Here is a 21,844-nt window from a genome sequence, read left to right as displayed (position 1 = left end):
AAGAACTGCATAGACTACATTATTAATCGGCGCACATCAAAGGAATTTCACTTCGAGTTGACGGGACACCGATAAAATCTTTTACATGCAGGCAGTTCCTGGTGAATGTGTACAGCAATGATTCTATGCAGCACTATCGGCGACAATATGGTAAGAAACTTAGTAAGGAGCATATGGTCTCATTGATTGCCAATCTGGTTTTTCCGCCGCAAAGGAGCGTTTCGACCGACTGCCTATGTTCGATGCACAATCGTTCTTGTATGCTATTTTTTTTGGTCTTGATCGTCGTCGATTGGGGCTATCGCTGCTAGGATTTGGTCGAGTGTTATAGGGAAGCTTATGATAGTCAGTATATAAGAAAAAACCAAAGGAAAGAGTCATTTGGTATGCTACTATAAATGATATAGAAAACTTGATTCCACTTGAGAATCACACGGTGCCCACGTGAGTCAGGTATCAAATGCGTATACATACAAAAAGTACATAGGATGTTATCTTCATCTTGTTTGCAAATCCCTGCAATGTCCTATCACCATTTCAATGCTAACTTATCATTTTAGACTTGTACTTTATCCACATATTGAATTGATACGTGAATGAAACGGTATGATAAGACCACTACAACACTGAAAAACGGAGTTCTTTCTGGTATGCAGAAAGTCGCACAAACTTTGACAGAACTCGGTGATCAACACATCGATGTCTTTCCGGCGATTCGCGAAAAGTTATTGTAAAGATTACAAATGTATGCTACTGTTCAATTGCCAGAAATACATTTGTCATCTACATGCAGGCCACAGTGGCATTCCCGTAGCTGGTTAATGTATCAAAATTTTTCATTGGCCCCCACTGTCTTGTTCCTTTTTCTCCAGCCAGCTACGGGAAAGCGGAGCCCCTCAATAATGCATCATCATAGCTGAGTCGGCATCCCCGAAATCATCAGCGGGAAAAGCTAATAATCACCTTATTTTCTTTGGGGGTTGGGGGTTGGGAGTTGGAAATGAGGTCAAGTCAAATGGTCTAGGAAGATACCGAATGAACATCCTTGGTTATGAGACCTAACGTCAGACAGCATGTTTGTGAGTTTCACTCTTTTTCGAGGCAACCATGTGCTTTCGCTTCCAGCCTCAAGGAACCCCTTCGGGCTCTTGTAATTCCTCATGAGAAAAGCAAGAAAGAAGCGACCTTCCATACATTGCTTAACGCTCTTTAAAATATGTAGTTGCTAACGTCAGCGGATCGGTTTAAAGTATCGCTGGTCGACTGCACCCTGGAAAACTTTTAGTGCGTTCCGTATCGGGAAGTAAGGGTCTTCAGATGAGGTCAGGGTTCTCAACTATTATATTATCCCACGACAGGGTCCAGTGAGAAATTTATGCTGAAGAAAACTTAGCCTTAGTTATTATTGAAATGGTAACATACGAGGAGCTATACAGTATATAGTACAAGGAGATGCGTGAAAGCAGCGTGCGTGTAAAAGAGGAAAGGATACAGATGATGGAAGTGGAGAGTAGTGTACAAACGGAAAATGAGATTATGTATGAGGGGAGGAAAGAGGATATGGAAGAGTTTATAAATGTATTAAACTTCGTACTTTCCATCGGAAATGCTGCGCTGCGATGGCTTTTCCATCACTGACATGTTGTGTTCTGTTGACGAGCTATCGTTATCAACTGTGTCTTCTGCTGGGGCATTCGTTTGTGAAATCTGGTTAGCGACAACAAACATGCCTGGGAACGAGATAGTGACAATAACCCAGCAAACAACGCATGCCCATCGCAAGCGGACACCAGCAGAATCGATACCGAACGAAATCGCGGCACCAGCCGACTGCATGGCTTTGTAGAAGCCGGCGTAGCGTGCGAGCAATTTTGGATCGTTTGACATTGCACCCATAAGCCAGTACAAGTACGACTGGTATAAAGCGTCAGAGAAACCGTAGAAGATGTAAAGCAAGAAAGGCCGGCCGAACCGCGAGTCGGTCCAATGGATCGGGTCATCGTAGTCGTTTTCAAATGAAAGCTGGAAAACCAGGCCACCTGCCCAAATGGCCATCATGACAACAAACAAGATGGCAGCACCCAAGAGAGCTCTGACACGACGGCTTAAGCCTTGATAATCGAGGATGAAACCAAAGATGATGGAGGCGATGATTTGCATACCCCAGTACATGGTACCGTTCAATGCACGAGTGGTAGCATCGAAATAGACGGCGTTAACGTGGAATTGATAAGCGTAGAACCAGTTAGAGGCCAGAAATGCGGGTATCTGCAGGTCAGTGAGTGTGTTAATTAGTTAATCTTTTCACTCAGCAGAATGTGGGGGGAGGAAAAAATAAGGGGAGAACTAAATTGCAATCTTACCAAACAAATGATGCGCCATTCCTTCCAGACTCGAATGACACCTTTAAGCTCTTCAAGCCAGTGAGCAGATTTGGTGACAGAAACGTGCGTACCGTCAGAACGGACGACCATGGAAGGAGGAGCGAGGATCAGGGAGAGGAAAATGCCAACAATCATGATGACAACAAATGCAGTGTATGTTCCAGTTGATACGCCACCGTCGCCTCCCGATTCAAGGTTGATTCCGAGGGTGATGACTGAGCCGAGAATACCACCAATGTTGAATAAGGTCCAAAAGATTGCGACGTACTTGCCCTTGTTCTTTTCTTCGGGGTAGGCCATCATGATGGCACCTTGAGCAGACCAGAAGATGCCTGCACAACAACCCAAGATGGCGCCAGATGCAATGACATATCCGGAGACTTGTTTCGCGTCGTAAACCCACAATGATGAGGAGTAAACAGCGTAACCAGCGGAACCGATCTATTGAAACAATCGAGCGATTATGAGTAGCCATGTCGCAAACATTTCAAAAATTACATTTAAAAGAATATACACGTACTGTCAATGTGGTCTTGACACCTAATGTGTTGGTGACAGAACCAGCGAAAAAGCCGACGACGGCAAAACAAGCGTACAGAGCACTGTTGGCAGAGTTCACCAAAGCGATATCTGAAGCCATCATACCACCCGCACCCAGGCCGTTGAGGGCATTGAACATGCCCGGGCAGCAAAGACATACGAAGCCCAAAAGAACGACCTGGACGAGTGGGGATGCGAGTCTCCTGAAGAGTATATTGCGAATGTCCATGATTAAGGGGGAGGGGAAATAAAATGTGGAGAAAAAGTAGCTACGAAAGAGAAGAGGTCGGGGTATTTATACTGTCAAAACCACCACTTATGACCCTTTTTTTATATTTCGTCCCAGATGAAACCAGGTCTGCGTCCTTTTTTTTTTTTGCACGAATAGGGACCACCTCGCCGAACAGGGACGAACCCTGAAATCCTGAGCTCCATGACATAATCTCAGCGTGTGGACCCTTGGAAGCTTTTTTTCGCCCTCAAGTTTCCTAAAAAGCAACGACAGCAAAAAAAGAAGCCCTCTCCACAAAACCTTTCTCCGCAATCCACCAATTAGATCAGAACCCTACCGTGGCTCCCCGCCGCAGACTGTCTCTTGGCGACGGACATTCTACCCGAACCCCGACGGCTTCTCACGGTCTCACTGTGACACCTAGGCAACCAATCCGCAACTCCAAACACAATCCTAAACTCACCCCTCATACAAATTTGTTACACCAATTACGAGACCAACCCCGGCCAGACTGATAACGTCTTTTGGTGAATTTCATTAGAACGTGCAAATGCTAAGATGATGGGATGTTATATACAGTATTTTTGTTTTCTATGCAAAAATCACAAGCCCCTTTTTGGCCTGCTTATTTCTTATAATGCTTTGGATCCATGAAGCGTAGGATGGCTTCCATGTCTGTTTCTGTTACCGCCGGCCCTCGCTCGGTGCACTTGGCGCGCTTCCGCACCTCATGACAGAGCTCTTCCATCGTGAAATAAGAGAACCTGTTGTGCTTGCAAAGACGCTGCCATATACCTGGGCAGGTTAAAAGCTTATTGTTCGTTTGCTCTTCACCTTCACTCGTGACAGCTGGAGCGATCAGTCCTCCGCAAGTGTCAAATAATGGCTCGGATAGCAAACGCTCGATCGCGTCATTTGAGACTTGTTCTTGGAGTATCCGCGTAAACTCTGCTTCTTGTTCTCGGCTGTCTTTGTTACCGAACATCTTGGGCCGGAGCGTGGCTGGTGTACTAATGGCAAATGTGTATTGAACGTCGCGCGTCGTTCGTGACGCATTAGATAGTGATGAAGGTGGCAACATGGTATGATGCGAAGGTGGGATAGCGTTTGAGTGGATGGCAGATGGTGTTGACGGTGAACATGGGGTATAAGGGCTAGGATGGATGGGAAATTGAATATGGATGCCTTTCAATGCAAAGTTTTCGGCTTCGAGTCGATATACGATCGAACGTAGATGCTGGTTTTCTTGGACCAGTTGAGTTGTTGCGTGTAGATGATTGTCTTGGACTTGCTTGATTTTGGACTCTAGTTCCTTGACATAGCGTTCTTTCCGTTCTCGAAAGGCACGCTGGGCAGCACGGTTCTGCACTTTTCGTTTGACTTTTGGGTCTTCAGTATCGACCTATGTGTTTTGCAATTACAGTGGAATAGTAGTTAGTAAAAAGTACATTTTCCGTTAAGTTGATGCCGTGTTTAAACTAGATGGTAACATACGTCAGTTGATATGTCATCGCTATCAGACATTGGCTTCCTACCAGGCTTTTGGCCATAGATGCTTGAGTCATCACTCATATCTATTTATACAATTGCCAAGTTAGTCAATTCCTATGTAATAGCTTCAGTTAGTGTTAGTGTGTTGACGCATACCTCCATCGAGGAGTGAGCCATAGTCGACACCTGTGAAGGTAATAACGGGGTATTAGTGTCAAAACAAACGATGCAATAAGACAGTTATATATTAGTAGACGTTTAACGTACTGGTAAGTTTACTGGAGTTATTGTCAAAGTTTGGGTCGTTGGTTTCTTCTCGTTTCCTCTTTTCGCCACTGTTCTGGGCGTGTTCGTCAGGAAATCTTATGTACATAGATGTGGGCGAGTCGCAGCTGCTTGGTGGGGTAGGTGCCAAAGGGGACGGTGATGGGTCAAAAGCCGTCAAAATCACCGGCCGAGCTACCCTTGGGTCGTCCACAGAGGGTATGAAGAGAGGTGACGATGGCTCCTCTTCACGTGAGTAAGAGCGTGCGGTGGAAGATCTTTCATGTTGAGTATTCATTATGTTATTTTCAGGTCGGTACATGGGTAGGTTGAGGTGAGATAGCGGATGATAGATGTGATAGAACGGTGATATTAAGAGTGAATTTCGTGCAGTTTTCGCTCAAAAGCAGGGAAAAAGAAAACTAAACGAAAAGAAAGTAAAGAAAACTACCGGAAGGCTTGGTCTTATATATCTTTTGGGCTGGAGCCGCTGGTTTTCGTCATGTGTTGGGTGCACCATTCCTTGTTATAAATGTTGCTGGTCTGAGGTTAGCAGACAACGCATCTGAAAAATAAAAGAGTTAGTAACCTATTTCCCGCCGATAAAACCCTATCTAAGACCTCCTCGTGCTTTATCTAGACTCTCGAGTGAAGAATAACGGTGTTTATAGGCTTATTGAATGAGTAGATCGTGAAAAGTACTTCTTGAGACTACCTCTCGAAGGTACTTCTTTAACGAAAGCAAGCTGGTCTTTGATTCCCTTTTTGGAAACAAACTTCAATAAGGTAGGCGATTGGCTGAAATTAGCTGCCTTCATTTCTAATGCTTGGGAACACCAGTTACGTGACGCAAAAGGAAAATCGAGGCCACGCCCGTGGTCGGGTTTAGCTCAAAATGTACCATATGGTATCAATTCCTCTAATTGATCGTTCGGATACCGAATGTATTTAGTATAATTACCACAGGCTCGTACACTAGGTCCGGCGACATATACTATGTACTTTCACATTATACAGGATGACGGGCGATGTTGAAAAGACTTTTAAGAGTCTTCCAACTCCTGTGTTGTTACGAAGTTCGTAGAAAAATTATCAGAGGATTTGTCACACGGCAGTGGGGATGAGGAAGATGAATGTTATACCCAAGCGGGATCATGCATGATACACTATGTTAGAGTGTGAGAAAAATACTACTGTCAACTGTAGATTTGCCCACTTATTCGGGAATATCGACGGATTGTTTTTTCCCTCAAGATCAAAAAATAAATATTTATTATAAAGAATATACTAATGAGTTAAATAAATAAAGCATGCTAGAGTTGTTCTACAACTTATGGATTAGAATGATTAACGTCGTTCATACGATAGAACGTTCGACTTGCTTTCACTTGTCGGTGGCGGCGCCAAAGGAAGAACGCAGCAAGTCCTGCAAGAACTGCAGCCACAATGACGCCTACGGAAATACCAGCCTTACCACCAGCACTAAGGGTATGGGCATGACCACCATCCCCACTGTCTTGTCGTTGATTTACACCAAACTTTTCGGGAGCGCATTGTAACTCGCTGATTATATCAGTTGCATCGCATGCATAGCTGATATCGGCAATTTGTCGAGGTCTGTCTTGTTTTGCAAAGTTTCGCAGCCAAGTGGAGCTGTAGTTGGCTTGGTATGTTGGATACATCATATGGATTATATCTAAGTAAAATTGCAATACGAATAAGCCGACAGTAATACAGAGGTCACGTTTGCAACATTATCCTGTACAAACCTCGAAGTGCCAGATCCGGCCGGGCAGGCGAGCGTTGCGACCAATCTATGACATCGACCAACATATGCGGATCAATAATCTCGAGTTTATACTCTTCTTATAGCCAAAGCGAACTTTTCGCTATGCCGTACCTGAGTAACCGTTGCTATTGACAAGACCATCCGTACGGAACACATTTTTGTCATCAATGAAAGCCTCTGAATAGATATCAAGATCTGTAGTGAAGCCACCCAGGGATAACCAATCCTCGTACGATTGATTACCAAGATTGCTCAGCGGTGTGACATCAATGGCGAAATCGGCATATCGAATAGCAGTGTGGAATTCGTTTATTTGTGTGTACACAGTGGACTGTGCGGTATTCGGTTCCACCAGTTTGGAACCTGTATAATATTAATATTACAAGGTCAATAACACTGCTATTTCGCTCCAAATCTCTCTTTACTTTCTCCATTATTCTTCCTCCGATACATACCGGAATCCTCCGCCAGCAATTTGTAAAAGGGTGTGTTTACCAAAGTCCATGTTTTATTAGTGGGTTCGTAGTACGTCCAAGCCAAGTCTTTCTTATCAGGTACATCGGCCATATTATCTTTGTGGCAGGTATATGATGACTCGATGTTGCCGAATGTTGTCGTTGCTTCACCCTCCATATCAAAGAAAAGAGCAATATATACAAGCCAAGACGCTTGCTAAACAATCACAGATAATAGGTTCCACGCAAAGAATGAGCATATTGATGCATGGTTTCATTTCCTTTAAAGATTGTATCTCACCTGAAGTGGCGTCAGCTCTTCATTATCGGGTGAAAATCCAATGTAGTGTGTATCGGGCATGTTGGAGATGCTGTGATCCGTAAAGACGATATCGACCGTGCCGTTACCAGGAGTGTCTGTAACATCGCCATAGCAAGGTGAGGTAACATTCTGATATCCTTCGATCGACTGAACACGATCACTCAATCCAAGAAGCTAAGGTAAAACAAAAAAAGCATCCAATCCTGCTTCTTAGTATATCCTAAAGAAAAGTGTGGGCCTATCATGAGTTTCTCAATTACCTCCATATACGGCAGAACATCGCGCACAGTGGTAACACCAACGCTGGTCACTGGCGTGTTCACTGCCGCCTGATATTGAGTGAAATTGGTTGTAGGTTGACCACAGCAAACAAGGGCATATTGTTCGTTTACTCGGTGGTTCGTAACAATCTTATACCAGTTGTGATATTCGACAGAGAAGCCGTTGGCTTCGTCTAGTGTAAACGAGCAAGTTAACTAACTTGTCGAATCGAGAGAGCCGCCACACTTTTCTCGGCCTTCCTTGTTTCTCCCTCTTTCCTTCCGTGAACTGATCTTTGCATATATTTACCGTTTGCAACACTGAATGAGACATTGCTGTATTGGTCGACTGAGGTGTCGAAATCAGGGTTCTGGGCGGTTACTGCCGTTAAGAAGGCAAGTGCTGCCCAGACATTCAGCGATCGACGCATTTTATTGTAGTAGGCCAAGAAAAGACGAGATTCTGGCCTCGAGAGGTATTTTTTTTATGAAGAAAAGTAAAGCTCTTTAGTTCCCAGGCACGACCCACATGATTTTTTCTTTTCGGCAGTCCCCATCTTTTCTAAATAATCTCTTTTTTTTTTTTCATCAACAGGAAAAAGTCCGCTCTTTTTTTTATAAAACTCTTTCATTTCATTTTAACCTCTTCCATGATGAAAATCAAGTAGCATTCTGTCAGATAGCTCAAATAAAGCTAGTGGGCAGAAGAGCTTAGTAGAGCAGCGGCGCTGCATTAGAATTGGTGATCCCAATCCGGTCACTTTGCAATATATAGGCAAAAAAGAACGTGGTGTGGCAGCCATGCTTTATCATATTCGAGCGGACTGATGAGCGTGCAGGCATAAGACGTGGGATCGCCCGTGTGTAACAATCATACCTAATATAGGTTTTTATACATTAGTTAGCATGGTAAAGCAAATCTGGTGTACATGTGCTCGGAATAGTCGATAGTCGATAAGCATTGAGTTGTTTTTGGGTTTTGCATAAAGAAGCCTGATGCATGCATGCAAGTACCTCCCACTTTTACCGACAAATCTCTGCTGGGAAGGGGGTGGCGCACGGACATTACCGAATTGTGAGGTTAGTCCGCAGGACTAACCGAACCTGAACCCAAAGAGGACCCACCCTTTCTCCCTCCCTTCTTCTTTCTTGCCCGGCTCGCCGATGATCGAGTTGGTTCACTTGGAGGTTTACAAAGTTTTAGAGAAAAAAAAATTTTTATTGGTTTTGTTTCGCTGCAATAAATCGCTGAGAGATGATCACAGCACTCTATGGATTCAGGTTCGAGTCGTAGGACTCACCCAATTGTCTTAGTTTTAGCGACAGACAATTTACTCATCCCCCATAAACAGATAAATAGCCCTGCGGTAGATTGGTCGCTTTACTATTTTTGGTTTTTGTACTTACATTACTTTTCGATCATAGCCTTATACTGCTGAGTATAATGCCGCACACCTTCTCTGGTGTATCTAATGTAAAATGGTGAGATCATCCCTCTACGGCATCTGGTGTTTCTGCTGGCAATGCTCTCTGATGTATAGCATTGTATAAACATGGTTAAAAGTTGACAACTGCATCACTCATATGCTTGCAAGTTGTGTAGTTGGAAGAAGCGTATCACGAGTAAAGCTTAAACTTTTTTAATTGCACTCACACAGCTAGAAGTATGTTTCAACCTTCTTCAGAAACAGCTACCATCACACATGATACAGTATTAAATTGTGCCAGACGGCTGGATAGAACCATGGACTAAGTATCAAGATCCTACAAGCCTAGAAGACCATGTTCCTTTCGGATATCCGCTGGGCTTGACATGCGTGTTTCTTTCGTCGATGTCTGATATTGATTATGAAAGTTTGGTCAAGTGCTTTAAAACACTGCATTTTTCTTTGGTTGTGGATGCGTCGTACTGGGTGTTTAGTACGTAGTGTGTGAAAGCGTGATGTTATAAAGCGTGTCCGTAGTTGTGTATTCAGCGCAGAATTAAAAGTATTAGGAGCTTCTCCCGTACTTGACTGATCAGATAGTGAGTAATAACAGCAATAGCTATTGTATTCGAGAGTTTGGCTAAGAGAAAAGCAACAGAAGATGTAGAGAACGTGGTTGGAGCTGTAATGCGACGAAGCACGTATTGTTTGAATCGAAGAAAACGGATCCAGCATCAGTATCCACTCATTGATGAAGATGTACACTACAGTGGACCCCGCCTCTCGCAACAGTGACAGTTTCAAATTTCTGTTGCAGAAATTGTGAACTTACAACGAACGGATGTTAGCAATATACTGCTAAGCGCAGATAAGATTATATTATATTTTGGTCTCTCGCATGCATTGCTATCATCTGTGATCGTAGTTGTGTCCAAGTAGCAAGATAAATATGTATAGTTATCCTCAACATAACTGGAGCATGTCTATATAAGCAGCTCACTGGCTTTGACTTTGTCGTTTTTCTGTGTTCTATTTATAATCATTCCTACCATTGATCTTCTATAGGGAAACCTTCTTTCACAGAGCTCATAGCCGAGCAGGAAAATTGTATCTGGGAGGAATAGTGGTGCTAAATCGCTGAAGGAGCTGAACAGCTTATTCCAGAGCAAATGTCCTGGATTAAAAGTGCTATCACGTTCCATTTTTCTCGTCTTTTACACAGAAAAAAGTATCGACTCTACTTAATTAACGAACGGTCACCTTCTGAAGAGAAAACTTCAGAGCGGCGTGAACAAAAACATTCTGCAACCTGTTATGAACCGATTCATGATTCCAAATTCACCATCTGTATTATCAGTATCTTATTAGGTGCTATGAATTAATGCATACTGACATTTTCTGTTTAGGTTATACTGTATGTAGAAGAAGCGATATACTTATGGATGCTAGAACCATGTCTTTATTGATTTAAACTACCCTTGATAAGATGCAACAAGCGCCAAGGCGTATGTTTGCTGCAAATCACGAGAATATTTCTCCTCTGATAAGATACAACCCTGCCAAACAGATTTTGCAAGTTGAAAGTTGCGAGCTTCGTATGTTTTTTGACATTCCCAGAAACTCGTTGCAAAAAGTTTAGAGACGGTATTTGCCGAGAGTTGCAAAACCGGGGGGTCCACTGTATCCCGACTGTACTGTACCAAGGTCTCCTCTGCCCGTTCAGGCACCTGAACTGACAATTCATAGGAACTACAGTGATGAATAAAGCAGGAATTTGACTGAGTCAGAGAACACAGCATACTATGCCGCTTTTCTTTTTTGGCACTTTCTTTACTTTGATCTCTTAAAACATATAAAATAGAGCTTCGAGGTTCACTACAGGGGCTTTTCTTGTATCCCTATTATTGCACTAGCATTTGGGGTTTCCTACAGACACGTAGCCCTGTGTTATAGTGTATGTGGATCGATGGATATGCGTTATCTATTTAGCTGTCAACCTACACGACTCCTTAAACACCGTCATAACCAACAAACTTTTGATGGTTGTCCTAGAGAATGATCTGCCCCAAAACCTTCGGGATTCCGCCAAAGGTAGCTTAGACAATTAAACAATACTGTTTCTGCGATGGATGACTCAAGACGAATGGAGCAAATCAAATAAAATGCTAGTATTAGTTTGTATAGTACATTCAGCAATATTAGAGTTTCTTTCCCGACGAGTTGATTATTGAGCCAAACCAATTTTCCGGCAGTTGACAGTCGATAGATAATTATAAATTTAAACATTTAAATCGGCTGTCGCTTATTGGTAACTTTGAAGCGATATACATTTGTGATTTTTACATAAATAGTAGTATTACGTACTATTGTTGCGATGACAGGCTCGATGTCGGCTGGTTTGTCGTGATTTGATCAGATGAGACGGTGTAAAATGTTTATCCGAGCCACGAGCATGGTATTGCCACGGAGCGGAATAATCCTGCAAGCCGGCTTTTCTTAGAATTTTTAAAATAAGGGCTTTGAGTCTGCCTCCGAGCTGTACAAGTGACGTGAAGCATATTTATGGATATGCATTAAAAGGCTTGAATGACTATGACAGTATTCTAATGCGTGTGATGTAATTGCATGAAAGGCTAAACTGATACAACTTTATATCTCTTTTTAACACATTATTTTCGGATACCTAAAACGGCCTTCCAAGACCCTGTCAGGTCTCAAAAAGGCCCAGGCGGCATTCTGAGATTTTGATAGCATCTTCAGTATGCAGTATGAGTGAAATGAGAGACCAAGAACGTGTGCAAAATTATGAAGGACTCGATGGTGGGAAAATTTTGAATAACAGAGCGTAATATGCGCAGCTGCTCATTGTGCAACTAAATTTCTTCTTGACAGTGTTAGTTTATGTACAGCAATAACAGCAGTGTTTAGAATGAAAATACTATCTTCATAGCATCAGTCGCATTTACTCTCTTCATTAAGACGAAGGAGGTGTTTTTTGTCAAAATTTCTCGACAAGAGCAGCTTGGTAGTCACAGGCACTAACGTTATCGCAGTAACGGGTATCCTACGCTAAGGATGAAATATCCGTTAGGCAACAAACGTATGATGTTAGGGCGTACATCTAATTGCAATTAAGAATTTTATGTCACATAGCATTTGCCTAAAAAGGCACTGATGCGCTTTTGTTCAACCAAGAGGCTACAACAATGGCTTCGTGGGAATCGGCGCATCTTACTCTATTTTGTTCTTGATTAACACCAGATAAGGGCAGCGTTAAAAGAATAATTAAAGAGCAGAGTAACTTTCTTTTCGCATAGGGCTTTAAGCTATTGTAGAGAGAACATTTGCTGATCTGCCAAAGCAAGCAAAATTCAGCACCACATAGAGAGAGTGCATGATCATTGGACGTGTTCTCCTATGCATATCTGCTTTTGATGCAACACTTGTGTAGGTGATTTCTTTTTTTAGACATTAACCTTCACCATCTGATTCAAACATAACTCACAATGGTGCTTTATCATCAGGCTCATTTCTACGGGAAGTTTGTGGCATAAACACATTCTGTGTAAAATTTGATGTCAACAGCAATTGATTGCCGATAAATATTTACATATGTAGAAAGAACAAATACAATAGAGAAAGAAGGAAGGATAACGTGGATGGGGAATGATAGCAATAAGGAGCGATGCTTTCGGATGTGATTTGTTTTGCCGTTTACTATAGCTAGGATGATGTTTTTCTAAGAGGATGGGCTGTATGAAGGCTCTGGTTTTGGGGTGGAGGCGGTCGTAATCATAGCAATCCTGCTGCTCGTTTTGGCCTCCTCGTCTTCGCCAAAGACGTTGTATCGTTCGTCGTTTAGTAATGTTGGCATATAAGTATCGGGAATGTTCTGACTGAGTGTGCCTGGTGTGGTATTGAGGTTGGCTTGATTGTGAGACGACAAGTGTGATGACATGCAGTCAATAATCCATGACGGGGGAGAGAACGTGAAAATGAGGCACAGGAGAAAACGCATGGGGTAATCAACCGCCAGCATGTTCGTGAATTGGTCCCACGTATTGACGCCGAAGAACCAAAAGTACAGCACACCGTACAGGGAGTACCACAGACTTTGAATGCTCAAAAACCAAATCTAGTACGACGTGAAAAATTCATGATACGTTATCAATCTATATTATACAATGACATTCGACCCCACCCCCATGCATCTTGATCCATTGCACGTGCACCAAGAACTGTCTTCTACTTACGCCATAGGCCGTTGTTCGTGAATGTGCTTCTTGGGTCCTTTTGTTCTTTTTCCATCGAATCAAAGGCATAAACGCATAGGAATACGCAGCAAATTGACCAGCAATTGCTAGGCAGACGCCCAGTACAAACATCCACCAAATCGAGTAATCCCTTTCCTCATGTATCAACAGTATGACAATCTGGACTATGAGAAAGACGAAGACGGTGACCAGAAAAAAGATGCTGATATAGGCAAGATACCGGAGCCAGGATTGCCGGACTTGCATCCTGAACCCAATGTCGAGTGTCATGTAGTAGTTCAGAGTAAGCATTAGTACAGTCGATAAAAGATAGCAGAGCGTGTTCCATCGATCTCGGAGGACGTTTTCAGCTGCGAGGGTGTTGACAATGCTTGCTGGTAAGGTGCATACTGCGTAGCACACAATGAAGTATCTGAGCTTCTTGGGGTTCCGAATAGCTTGAGCTATCACGATGACGGTGGTAATGAAACCAAGGGCACTGCTGATGATGAAACCAGCGTTCACCATCTTTTATCCTGAAGCGCCTTTAGGAGAAACAGGCCGAATAAGTAAATGGAAGTTCGAAGGAAAAGAGATGGTTCGAGGCCTGCATCTTCTGTTTCACGCTGTATAAAATGGGCATTGCTGAGTTATCTGCTGCCGTGTAACGCTAAAGCTCATTGCAGGTACGTGCATGCTACAGTAGAAGTGGCTTGGTCGCTGACAACGCGAGTTCCATGAAAACTCTAATTTCTACAATAGACTTGACAGCAACATGCAAGCCAAATGCTTCTCCTCCACCCCTGCAAAAGACATACAAACAATTGTGTTCCTCCCAGAAAGATTTTTCATTAGCAAATCGATGACGACGTAATACCTTGCAGGAAAAACCATCTCAAATGTAAATTTACCCCTGGATGATTTCCCCCTAACACTCTGTTACACCGAATGTCGGAATGTTGCCATGCAACCAATTTAAATTTGGATCTGTGCGTAGCTTTTTTCTTTCCTTCTCAATTCTATCGATACAGCGAAAAGTAGTATTATAACGTTGTCCATCCTCCTATATCGTAATTCGCCTCAATCTGGCGCGCAATATACACAGGGATATTATGCTGGAGCCACAGCTTTCTAATATCGGCATATCGTTTACGATTAAGATATTGTGGTTGTCCTCGCCTAAAAAGGGGATTTTTTAAGTTACCAAGATTTCTTTTTCCGTAACTGTAAATCGCGCGGAATTACCTCAATCCTTGGTCCACTTCACCATGTGGGTCTAGATACGGCGCGTTTACGAACCAGCCGTTTCCATTGTGTAGTAAGATAGCTACACATCGCTTGACAGACAGGAACAGTCCAATCTCACCGCCACATCTATGCACATGAACTTCTTAGCATCTATTCCTTTTGAGAAGAAAAAAACCGGCAATTTCACGTTACACTTACTCTTGACTGTGCAAATTACACTCGCCCTCTTCGTCTTCTGCACAACAAAAGCTTTGGGTACACACAAATGTTCCACACAGTAGACAAACAGCTGGATCGCTTGGTAGGGAGCCGCATTTCGTACACACGCGTCTCATGCTTTCATCAATCAAGTCTTCAAGTTTGCTTGGCAAGGGGATCAAATACAAAGGAGTCGGCGAGTCCAGTGTAATGTCCAGCAACCGCCACGAGAGGCTCTGTAGTCGCGTTGCACGCTCGGATTCGGATAGGTGATCGCTGCACCATGCAGATATAAGCTGCTTGTTTTCGTCTTTCAGTTCTACAAGTTCGGTCATTTCCGGAAGCCATAGCAAATCCAACAAGCGGTCAAACTCGTTCGCCTCAGGTCGTTGTTGCCGCGCACTTGGGATGTAACCATAGCGGACTATCATCAGGATCATCGATCGTCGTAGGTATGGCAAGCCAAATGATTGCAACAGTTCGTACAGTCTCGCAGGCCCGATGGATTCATACACAGTATCCGCTTCTTGTTGAGAGAACTGGAGACTTTCCATAACAAAGATTGCAAATGCCCTGACAGCTGCTGTCTGCTCCTCCGAGATTTCCTTAGTGTTGCAGTCATCGTTACTTGGCACAAATCGTTCGTGAGTTGACGAAACCACTTTCAACTGCTCCTGTGTTACAGCAGCCATTGTCTTGGTCAGCTCGGCGAGCAGGAGAACACGCATCATAATATGAACGCTCATTTTGGCAAAGGGTATTCCATGAAACGTTAGCTCGGTAAGGATCATAAATGGATCATCCTGCAACAACGGAAGATTGTCATACACGACCATGCGCTCGTAGCTGAGCCCTTGCAGGTGAAGAAAGTCTCCAACTTGAACATCAGCAAACACTTGTCGCAGACGAGCGAGTGCAAGCAGATGAACGCGTATCAGTGTGTGTCCGGGATTTGCATGAGTTGGGGTGGGAAGACCTCCGCCAGGTTCGTGGTGACACATAATACACGTGTACGCCAGTATGCTGTCGCAAATGATGCGCAGAAGCAATCGTGTCTGTTGCGGGATTTGGTCAAACAGCGAGCCAGTAAGTTCCTCGTCTTCTATTTGCCCCATGGGCTTTTGCTGACCCCTTGCTGCTATTTCGACGCCAGCGACGGTGTAACCAAGCAATCCCCATAAAAGGTCAATGTTCTTTGCATTTGTCGACGTTTCACGTGTTGCGTCGTCGCTGCATATTTCTTGGTATATTGTGGAAATCACCTCAGAAATCCGCACGTACATTTTCGACACACTAGGTAGGTTGGCAGACGTAGATGGATGCATAATGTCACTATCAAATGGTCCGAAGCGACGATCGTTGTATATGCTTCCTGGCCCAGTTGACGCCGTTGCCATTGGAGACGAGGAGATGAGTGGGGTTGAGGCGCTTGCTTCTTCTTGTGGAGACAATAGCTCAAGACTGGTAGCCTGCGGCCGTCGAATGTTTTGCCATTCGTATTCATTTCTAGTGGCCGTGCCAATCGCGTTGCCGGTGCTTGCCGATGTTGATCCGGACGGTGCATTCCGAAGCGAAGGAACAAATGTGGAGAATGCCTCCTTTAGTTTGCTTCCGTTACTGCGTCGTCGCTGTGAGCGATTGATGATGGCTTGTTTGAGACGGTCAACCCCTTGCTGCACGTTGCTCCGTAAAAAATTGTAGTACTTGAAAGTCTCGTTGTGCAAAACAGGCCCTGGAAATATTTCCTTGCGCCCTTTCCAGTAAATGGGCAGTAAGACATTGCCCAGCGATTTGCATAACGGGCACATAAACTCGTTCCGTGCACGGTTCTCTGGATGATTGCGTGTCAGCTGAGTTGAGTGTCTGGAATCGATCGACGAGCAGTAGACCTCAAAGCACCGGATATGCATCAGATGGCTACATGTTGATACGTACAGCCCTGTTTTGTTCATTTGCGCTGGAAGTCCGGGTATATCGCTCGCATCTTCTGGAAGGCCCTGTTCATCTGGCCAATCCGTGTCCAAACTTCCATCATTGGCCTTGAATTTGGCAAGCACTTCATTTGCTTGAGATGGATGGCTTTCTCGAATGATATTGGAAGTCTGGATCAATGCAAGCAGACCATACGGTGCAGACTTATCACTAACTTCCTCTTGGCAAACAATGCATGTCCCAGTAGGATAGCCGCACAGTCGACTAACTGAACCATCGTTTGTTGGGGTATTATCGGCGGTATTTTCATCTTCCTTGCTTTTGCTCTGCGACTGTTCTTCTTCGTCCTGGTCTTCTTCATCATAAAGCTCCTCGTTCTGCTCGATAAACTGGGACTGTGCCTGTGCGAACTGGGCCATGATCTTCATCTGGCGGTCCTTGGCAGCCAGCTTCTTGGCCTGTTGTTCGGACACGGTAGACTCGTTGTCCTCCATTTTCAGTGCCCTACCGTCCTTCCATTTTTGAACCTTGCGGCGTGTCCTTCCAGGGCCATGGGACAGGAGTTTTTCAAAGATCCAATCCAACTGAGCGTGTATTTCTTTGTACTTGTCATCATCACGGAATATAGACATTATGTCGAATAAAGACAAGTCTTGGGAGTGGTCGTCGTTTGTAAAGGCGAAGTAGTGGTCGCACACGAATTTATAAAAACCGGCTAGCTCGGGGTTATCGCTGTCATCGTCGTCAATAGCAGTATCCAGGTTTGCTGCACTGTGTCGATTGTTCTCGTCCGTCAATGCTAGTAAGATAAGGTACAGAGCTTGCTCGAGGTTCGTGTCACTCTTGTGGCTGTCACTGATCCGTACGTTCCAAAAGACGTACGCCATCATCTGAGTAAATACAGTACAGTGCAAGAAATCGCCTAGATATCGGAAAGCACCGTTTGTAATTTGTGTACACTTTGGCAATATGAAGAAGCTCTTTGGATCGGCGGATGGATTAATCTCTTTCCAGCGTTTCTTCAACATTTCGACGGCTTCCTCTCGGTTGTTGCGACTGTAATGGTAAAAATACGGGTCGACCTCGTCAAAGTGTTCGTTTTTGAGGATGTATGTGCCTGTGTCATTCACACCTACAGGCGGCTTGAACTGACCAATCTCGGATAGTAGATGGTCGAACGCGACATGTTCATGCAGACGATCGGGTATCCGCTTGGTGAGCTCCGAATATGTGATAGGATTTAGGCAAAGGTTGTGTACAATTTCCCGTCGGATCCTCGATTCTATGCTCATGCCCGTGACGTTCGCGCGTTCGCAAGCACATAAAACCAAAACATTCAATAGTTCTTCCACCATAAAGGTTGACTGACCAGCATCATATTGTGCGTGCTCACGATCACCCAAAAACCAGTTCACCAGTCCGAAGCGATCCAGTAGTGTTGCGAGTAGTAAATTGGGTTCTACGGTAGAGATACCGAGTTGCAACAGAAACAAATCCGCGTCGTACGTGTTTTCGCGTAACGATACATCACGGTAATGCAAAGCCTTTTTTTGGAGAAAATAGTAAGCGCAATATTAGCGTTAAGTCATGTATGCTGATGTTAGCCATCATACCTGATTGCGTATTCCGTATCCATTGCGCACCCAAACGCCTGCTCGAATCTGGGCAGAGAATGCTACCGTGCGGATGGGATACTCGATGATGGGTAGTAGTACCGCTGGAGAGATATTCTCCTGATTTTCTGCACTGAACAAGTTAAGCACTTGCTCAAAACCGTTTTGGAAACCAGCTTCTGCAAGCATATCTTCACTAAGCGACGCAGTGTGTTCGAGAACGAACGCAAGAAGCCAATGCAAGGGTTGGTGGAACGATACCGGCTGAGATGTGATGTCGTATTTGAGTACTTTAATCGGCTGGTCAATATAAGGGAGTTGAATAGTATGATATTCTTGATCTCTGGGTCCGGACACACCTGGTTGTTGCGTGGCAGGGCGTAATTTCCGTGCTGAGGAGTTGTCATCTACGGACCGCATATCGTCTGGTTCAGAGCCCCAGTCATTGATCATTCTGAGGATGCGTGTTATGGCGCGTACAAGTGTCCGAGTAGCTGACGCACGGCCCGACGGGTCCCAGAATGGCAGCTTTCCGAAGCACGCCGCAAATTGCCGACAACATTTTCCTATCTGTAAGGTCACATTAAAGGCGTTGACCCAAATTTCGGACTCGTATTCCACATGGGCGTCTTTCTGGCAAACTTGGGCATTCATACACTGGAACATGCCGACTAGATCGAGAAATTGGCGCAAATAAAGTGGATCTTGAGCGAGAACACTCTTAATCATATCGACGTTCATTATGTAGCGTAAATCATGAAAAGCGTTGAAATAGCGTCGGGTACGGAATGCTCGTGATTCGCAATTGACTCGCGCGGGATATCGTTCGCGTTCAGAAGGCAAAACAAGGTATAAGCGATCGGTCAAAAAGAAGGCAGTCAGGGACGAGCAGATGAGGCCGAAGAAGTCATACTGGTTGACAAGGAGGTCGGCGACGGATGGGACTGTGAGAAGCTGAACAGAAAAGAGGATGATGGAACTCTCTGGTTCTCGGTCTTTGAGAAGAAACGATTCTGCCAGTCTAGCATAGTTTCTAGCCAGCCGTTTCCCTAGTGATAAATGTCGTTGCAAGTAAGTAGAGGATCATCTTCCAATGCGTCTGCGTCGTGGGTAATACCTAGTATTTTTCGAAACGTATTATCAGAGATGAGGGAGGTAATATACAATTCACGTAATGCGACACGAATTTCTTTCCACAGTTTTAAGTCAGAAATCAGTAAATAATCCAGTCGAAGCCTCCTTTCGAATTCTCGTTGAATTGCAGATGATGCCATTTCCTCGGCGAAATTATTCCTGGCTGATTCATCCAAACTCTTTCCTTTTACGCTGGCGTGGGACATTAACTTTTCCCACAGAAAAAGTTCTTCAATTCTTAGCATTTGGAACTCGTCAATCATATCTGCTGGTTGCCAATCGATGTCTGCAATATCTGGCTTCACTCTGGTTTGCACTTGATCTGGCTCCTTGAAACTTGCATCTGGATCGAGCATCTCGATGTCTTCCTCGGGCACGTCTGTTGTAGCGGATCCTAAGGTAGTTTCCGTTCCCGAGAATCCACCATTCACATCATAATCTTCACCGAAGGTACCATCCTGTGCAGACGACTGTAGCCCCCAGTCAGCGCATAATTCCTCGCGCACGATTGTTCGTACAACTGTATCACCATTTGGGATGTCTGCAAAAAAGCGAGTGCGTCCGTGAACCAGCTCTTTCAGCCAGAATACAAGCAAGCTGCACACATTTTCACGGTACACATCACGTGCAGTTCTGATCGTTACTCCCAGATTGATGGCTGCAAGTGGCGCTGCAATTTTTCGTAGCTGTTCGACGTTTGTTGAGGAAGCGATTACTTTGCGGCCCTAGAAATTCATGCATTAAACAACCAGTTCTTTGGACAACGATTTCAGCGAAAAAACAATAAACCTTGATACTAACATGTATATGTATGGCATCTACCGTCTCTTTGCCTTGTTCCCAATCACATCCTGTGGCAGCCATTATACACTCAACAACATGTGAAAAGGCATGACCTTCATCATTCCATGCAATGCAGACGTATTCCTCCACCGTGTCCCTTTCCCCAACATCCGATGGCTGAGATGGGGAACGAGCTTGGCTGCCGAACATTGAATCTGTGTCTACTTGATCCATATCCACATCGTCGTCGCGGTCGAGCAACAGATCTTCCGACTTCACTGATATCTTATTGCTCCCATCATCCTTGACAAACTCGTTTGGTGATGCTGATAGAGACAATTCTTCGGGACCCAATGCAAACGTACCCAAAATGAAATCAAGAGCAGAAGATACACTTGTGCGTATAGCGTCGACCACTTTTTTCGGTACCTGCTCAGTTTCATCACTTTCATTATGGTCGCTGGGAGTTGCATGAATCTTGCATTGCAACGGGACCTTCCATGCTTCCCGGTCACCGCAATCACAGCAGCCGCCTGAGCCAGGGCTCACCGAAAATAGAACATCATGGCCGTCATGGTCCGTTGCATGAAAACAGCGAGAGCAAAAAACACATGTATCATCCAAGCCGCATGTCCTGTTAGACCCATAACACACTGTATCAGTTGAACCGTTCCCCACTTAACCGCACTGCCCGACACTCTCTTTCTCATAGTCTAATTCCTCAAGATCCTTTCCTGCAGCGATATACGGGTTCTCCCTTTCGAAAAACATGTCCACACTGTCGTCCGCGCTCACTTGAAAGGTCAGGGGATGGAACTAAACCATTTGTGTGCCAAATCAAGGAAGAGGGGTCATCCATAGCCATTTTGGAGTACTCCCTGCCAGTCATGTCGTGTAATTGAGCGCGAATCGCATCTTGTAAATCGTTTTGGTTCTTGAAAAAATATTGATGCATTAACGTCGGATTATACTGCCATAAGGATTGATAACATTCGGCAATAATTGCTGCTCGGGTATCATCGTCAAATCGCCCGTTAAAAATGAAGGGCGTTTTCCATAGGTATTCGGCAAGCGTTGCATAAGACGATCGTGAAGGGTAAGGTGTGTAAGGATCGGTGCTGTCAACTGCAGATTGGCCACCCGCCGTGAAGTTTGGAGCTGTCATTTCGATTACCCAATAAGAATACAATGCAGCAAGCTCCTTTGCCAGCTAAAAAGATAAAAGGCGGCGGTGTTGTAGGGTGAACTGGGTGGTGATGTGTCAAGAAATGCTCGGGCCAGGTATTGAAAGAACAAAGAACTACACCCGAAAATTGCGCGTTTAACGCCTTGATTCAGTGTCCGCGAAGCAACAACGCTAGTTTAAAGGGGAAAAGAGGTACGTCTTTATTTTAAAACAACACTTTTGTATGTTCCGCACCAAGTTGTCCACGAACAATTATTCTTTGTTGTCTTTTCAAAATTACAATGTACAACCACACGCTTTTCCAGGATACCGAGAAAACTGTTTTTTTATGTT

The 21,844-nt window shown here is 44.3% G+C and overlaps 7 protein-coding genes across 7 annotated transcripts; all 7 read right to left on the bottom strand.

Moving 5' to 3' along the window:
* Window positions 1–1,352: 1,352 nt before the first annotated feature.
* BDB00DRAFT_980913 (major facilitator superfamily domain-containing protein) lies at window positions 1,353–3,302 on the bottom strand. The gene is made up of 3 exons (XM_053129976.1): window positions 2,905–3,302; window positions 2,364–2,825; window positions 1,353–2,268 (listed from the first exon to the last, which is right to left on the bottom strand). The coding sequence occupies exons 1-3, from the start codon at window positions 3,151–3,153 to the stop codon at window positions 1,582–1,584; spliced, it is 1,398 nt and encodes a 465-aa protein (XP_052975866.1). The 5' UTR covers window positions 3,154–3,302; the 3' UTR covers window positions 1,353–1,581.
* Window positions 3,303–3,660: 358 nt separating this feature from the next.
* Window positions 3,661–4,903, bottom strand: BDB00DRAFT_610218 (uncharacterized protein). The gene is made up of 3 exons (XM_053118020.1): window positions 4,804–4,903; window positions 4,651–4,730; window positions 3,661–4,558 (listed from the first exon to the last, which is right to left on the bottom strand). The coding sequence occupies exons 2-3, from the start codon at window positions 4,726–4,728 to the stop codon at window positions 3,782–3,784; spliced, it is 855 nt and encodes a 284-aa protein (XP_052975865.1). The 5' UTR covers window positions 4,729–4,730; window positions 4,804–4,903; the 3' UTR covers window positions 3,661–3,781.
* Window positions 4,904–6,242: 1,339 nt separating this feature from the next.
* BDB00DRAFT_770406 (uncharacterized protein) lies at window positions 6,243–7,935 on the bottom strand (the record flags this gene model as incomplete). Its single annotated transcript, XM_053119878.1, has 6 exons — window positions 6,243–6,607; window positions 6,681–6,725; window positions 6,812–7,063; window positions 7,385–7,436; window positions 7,457–7,651; window positions 7,738–7,935. Coding segments are annotated over 6 exons (1,107 nt in total), but the record flags the coding sequence as incomplete, so codon positions are not given.
* A 4,968-nt stretch (window positions 7,936–12,903) lies between these two features.
* On the bottom strand, window positions 12,904–13,684 carry BDB00DRAFT_770390 (uncharacterized protein; the record flags this gene model as incomplete). Its single annotated transcript, XM_053119877.1, has 2 exons — window positions 12,904–13,299; window positions 13,418–13,684. The coding sequence occupies 2 exons, from the start codon at window positions 13,682–13,684 to the stop codon at window positions 12,904–12,906; spliced, it is 663 nt and encodes a 220-aa protein (XP_052975863.1).
* A 617-nt stretch (window positions 13,685–14,301) lies between these two features.
* Window positions 14,302–20,993, bottom strand: BDB00DRAFT_610159 (uncharacterized protein). Its single transcript, XM_053118019.1, has 6 exons — window positions 20,344–20,993; window positions 19,526–20,267; window positions 18,768–19,457; window positions 18,409–18,698; window positions 14,864–18,339; window positions 14,302–14,791 (listed from the first exon to the last, which is right to left on the bottom strand). Exons 1-6 carry the CDS (start codon window positions 20,557–20,559, stop codon window positions 14,659–14,661), a joined length of 5,547 nt encoding a protein of 1,848 aa, XP_052975861.1. The 5' UTR covers window positions 20,560–20,993; the 3' UTR covers window positions 14,302–14,658.
* Window positions 20,803–20,955, bottom strand: BDB00DRAFT_729065 (uncharacterized protein; the record flags this gene model as incomplete). Its single annotated transcript, XM_053118284.1, has 1 exon — window positions 20,803–20,955. A coding segment is annotated over one exon (153 nt), but the record flags the coding sequence as incomplete, so codon positions are not given.
* Window position 20,994: 1 nt separating the features above from the next.
* On the bottom strand, window positions 20,995–21,670 carry BDB00DRAFT_610080 (uncharacterized protein). The gene has a single exon (XM_053118018.1). It carries the CDS (start codon window positions 21,488–21,490, stop codon window positions 21,047–21,049), a length of 444 nt encoding a protein of 147 aa, XP_052975860.1. The 5' UTR covers window positions 21,491–21,670; the 3' UTR covers window positions 20,995–21,046.
* Window positions 21,671–21,844: the final 174 nt, after the last annotated feature.

The sequence above is a fragment of the Zychaea mexicana genome (assembly GCF_025766255.1).
Source record: "Zychaea mexicana strain RSA 1403 chromosome Unknown BDB00scaffold_85, whole genome shotgun sequence".
In the NCBI taxonomy this organism is placed as follows: domain Eukaryota; kingdom Fungi; phylum Mucoromycota; class Mucoromycetes; order Mucorales; family Lichtheimiaceae; genus Zychaea; species Zychaea mexicana.
This window is presented reverse-complemented; position numbering and strand designations above follow the sequence as displayed.

Excerpts from the sequence above, each read along its gene's own strand:
- BDB00DRAFT_980913 (XM_053129976.1), bottom strand. The coding sequence starts at position 3,153 with ATGGACATTCGCAATATACTCTTCAGGAGACTCGCATCCCCACTCGTC. Across the intron at positions 2,826-2,904 it reads GTGTCAAGACCACATTGACA|ATCGGTTCCGCTGGTTACGC; the intron begins GTACGTGTATAT and ends TTGTTTCAATAG. Across the intron at positions 2,269-2,363 it reads AATGGCGCATCATTTGTTTG|ATACCCGCATTTCTGGCCTC; the intron begins GTAAGATTGCAA and ends ACTGACCTGCAG.
- BDB00DRAFT_610218 (XM_053118020.1), bottom strand. The coding sequence starts at position 4,728 with ATGAGTGATGACTCAAGCATCTATGGCCAAAAGCCTGGTAGGAAGCCA. Across the intron at positions 4,559-4,650 it reads GCGATGACATATCAACTGAC|GTCGATACTGAAGACCCAAA; the intron begins GTATGTTACCAT and ends CAAAACACATAG.
- BDB00DRAFT_610159 (XM_053118019.1), bottom strand. The coding sequence starts at position 20,559 with ATGGATCAAGTAGACACAGATTCAATGTTCGGCAGCCAAGCTCGTTCC. Across the intron at positions 18,699-18,767 it reads CCCTGCCACGCAACAACCAG|TACTCAAATACGACATCACA; the intron begins GTGTGTCCGGAC and ends AGCCGATTAAAG. Across the intron at positions 18,340-18,408 it reads GATACGGAATACGCAATCAG|GCTTTGCATTACCGTGATGT; the intron begins GTATGATGGCTA and ends CTCCAAAAAAAG.
- BDB00DRAFT_610080 (XM_053118018.1), bottom strand. The coding sequence starts at position 21,490 with ATGACAGCTCCAAACTTCACGGCGGGTGGCCAATCTGCAGTTGACAGC.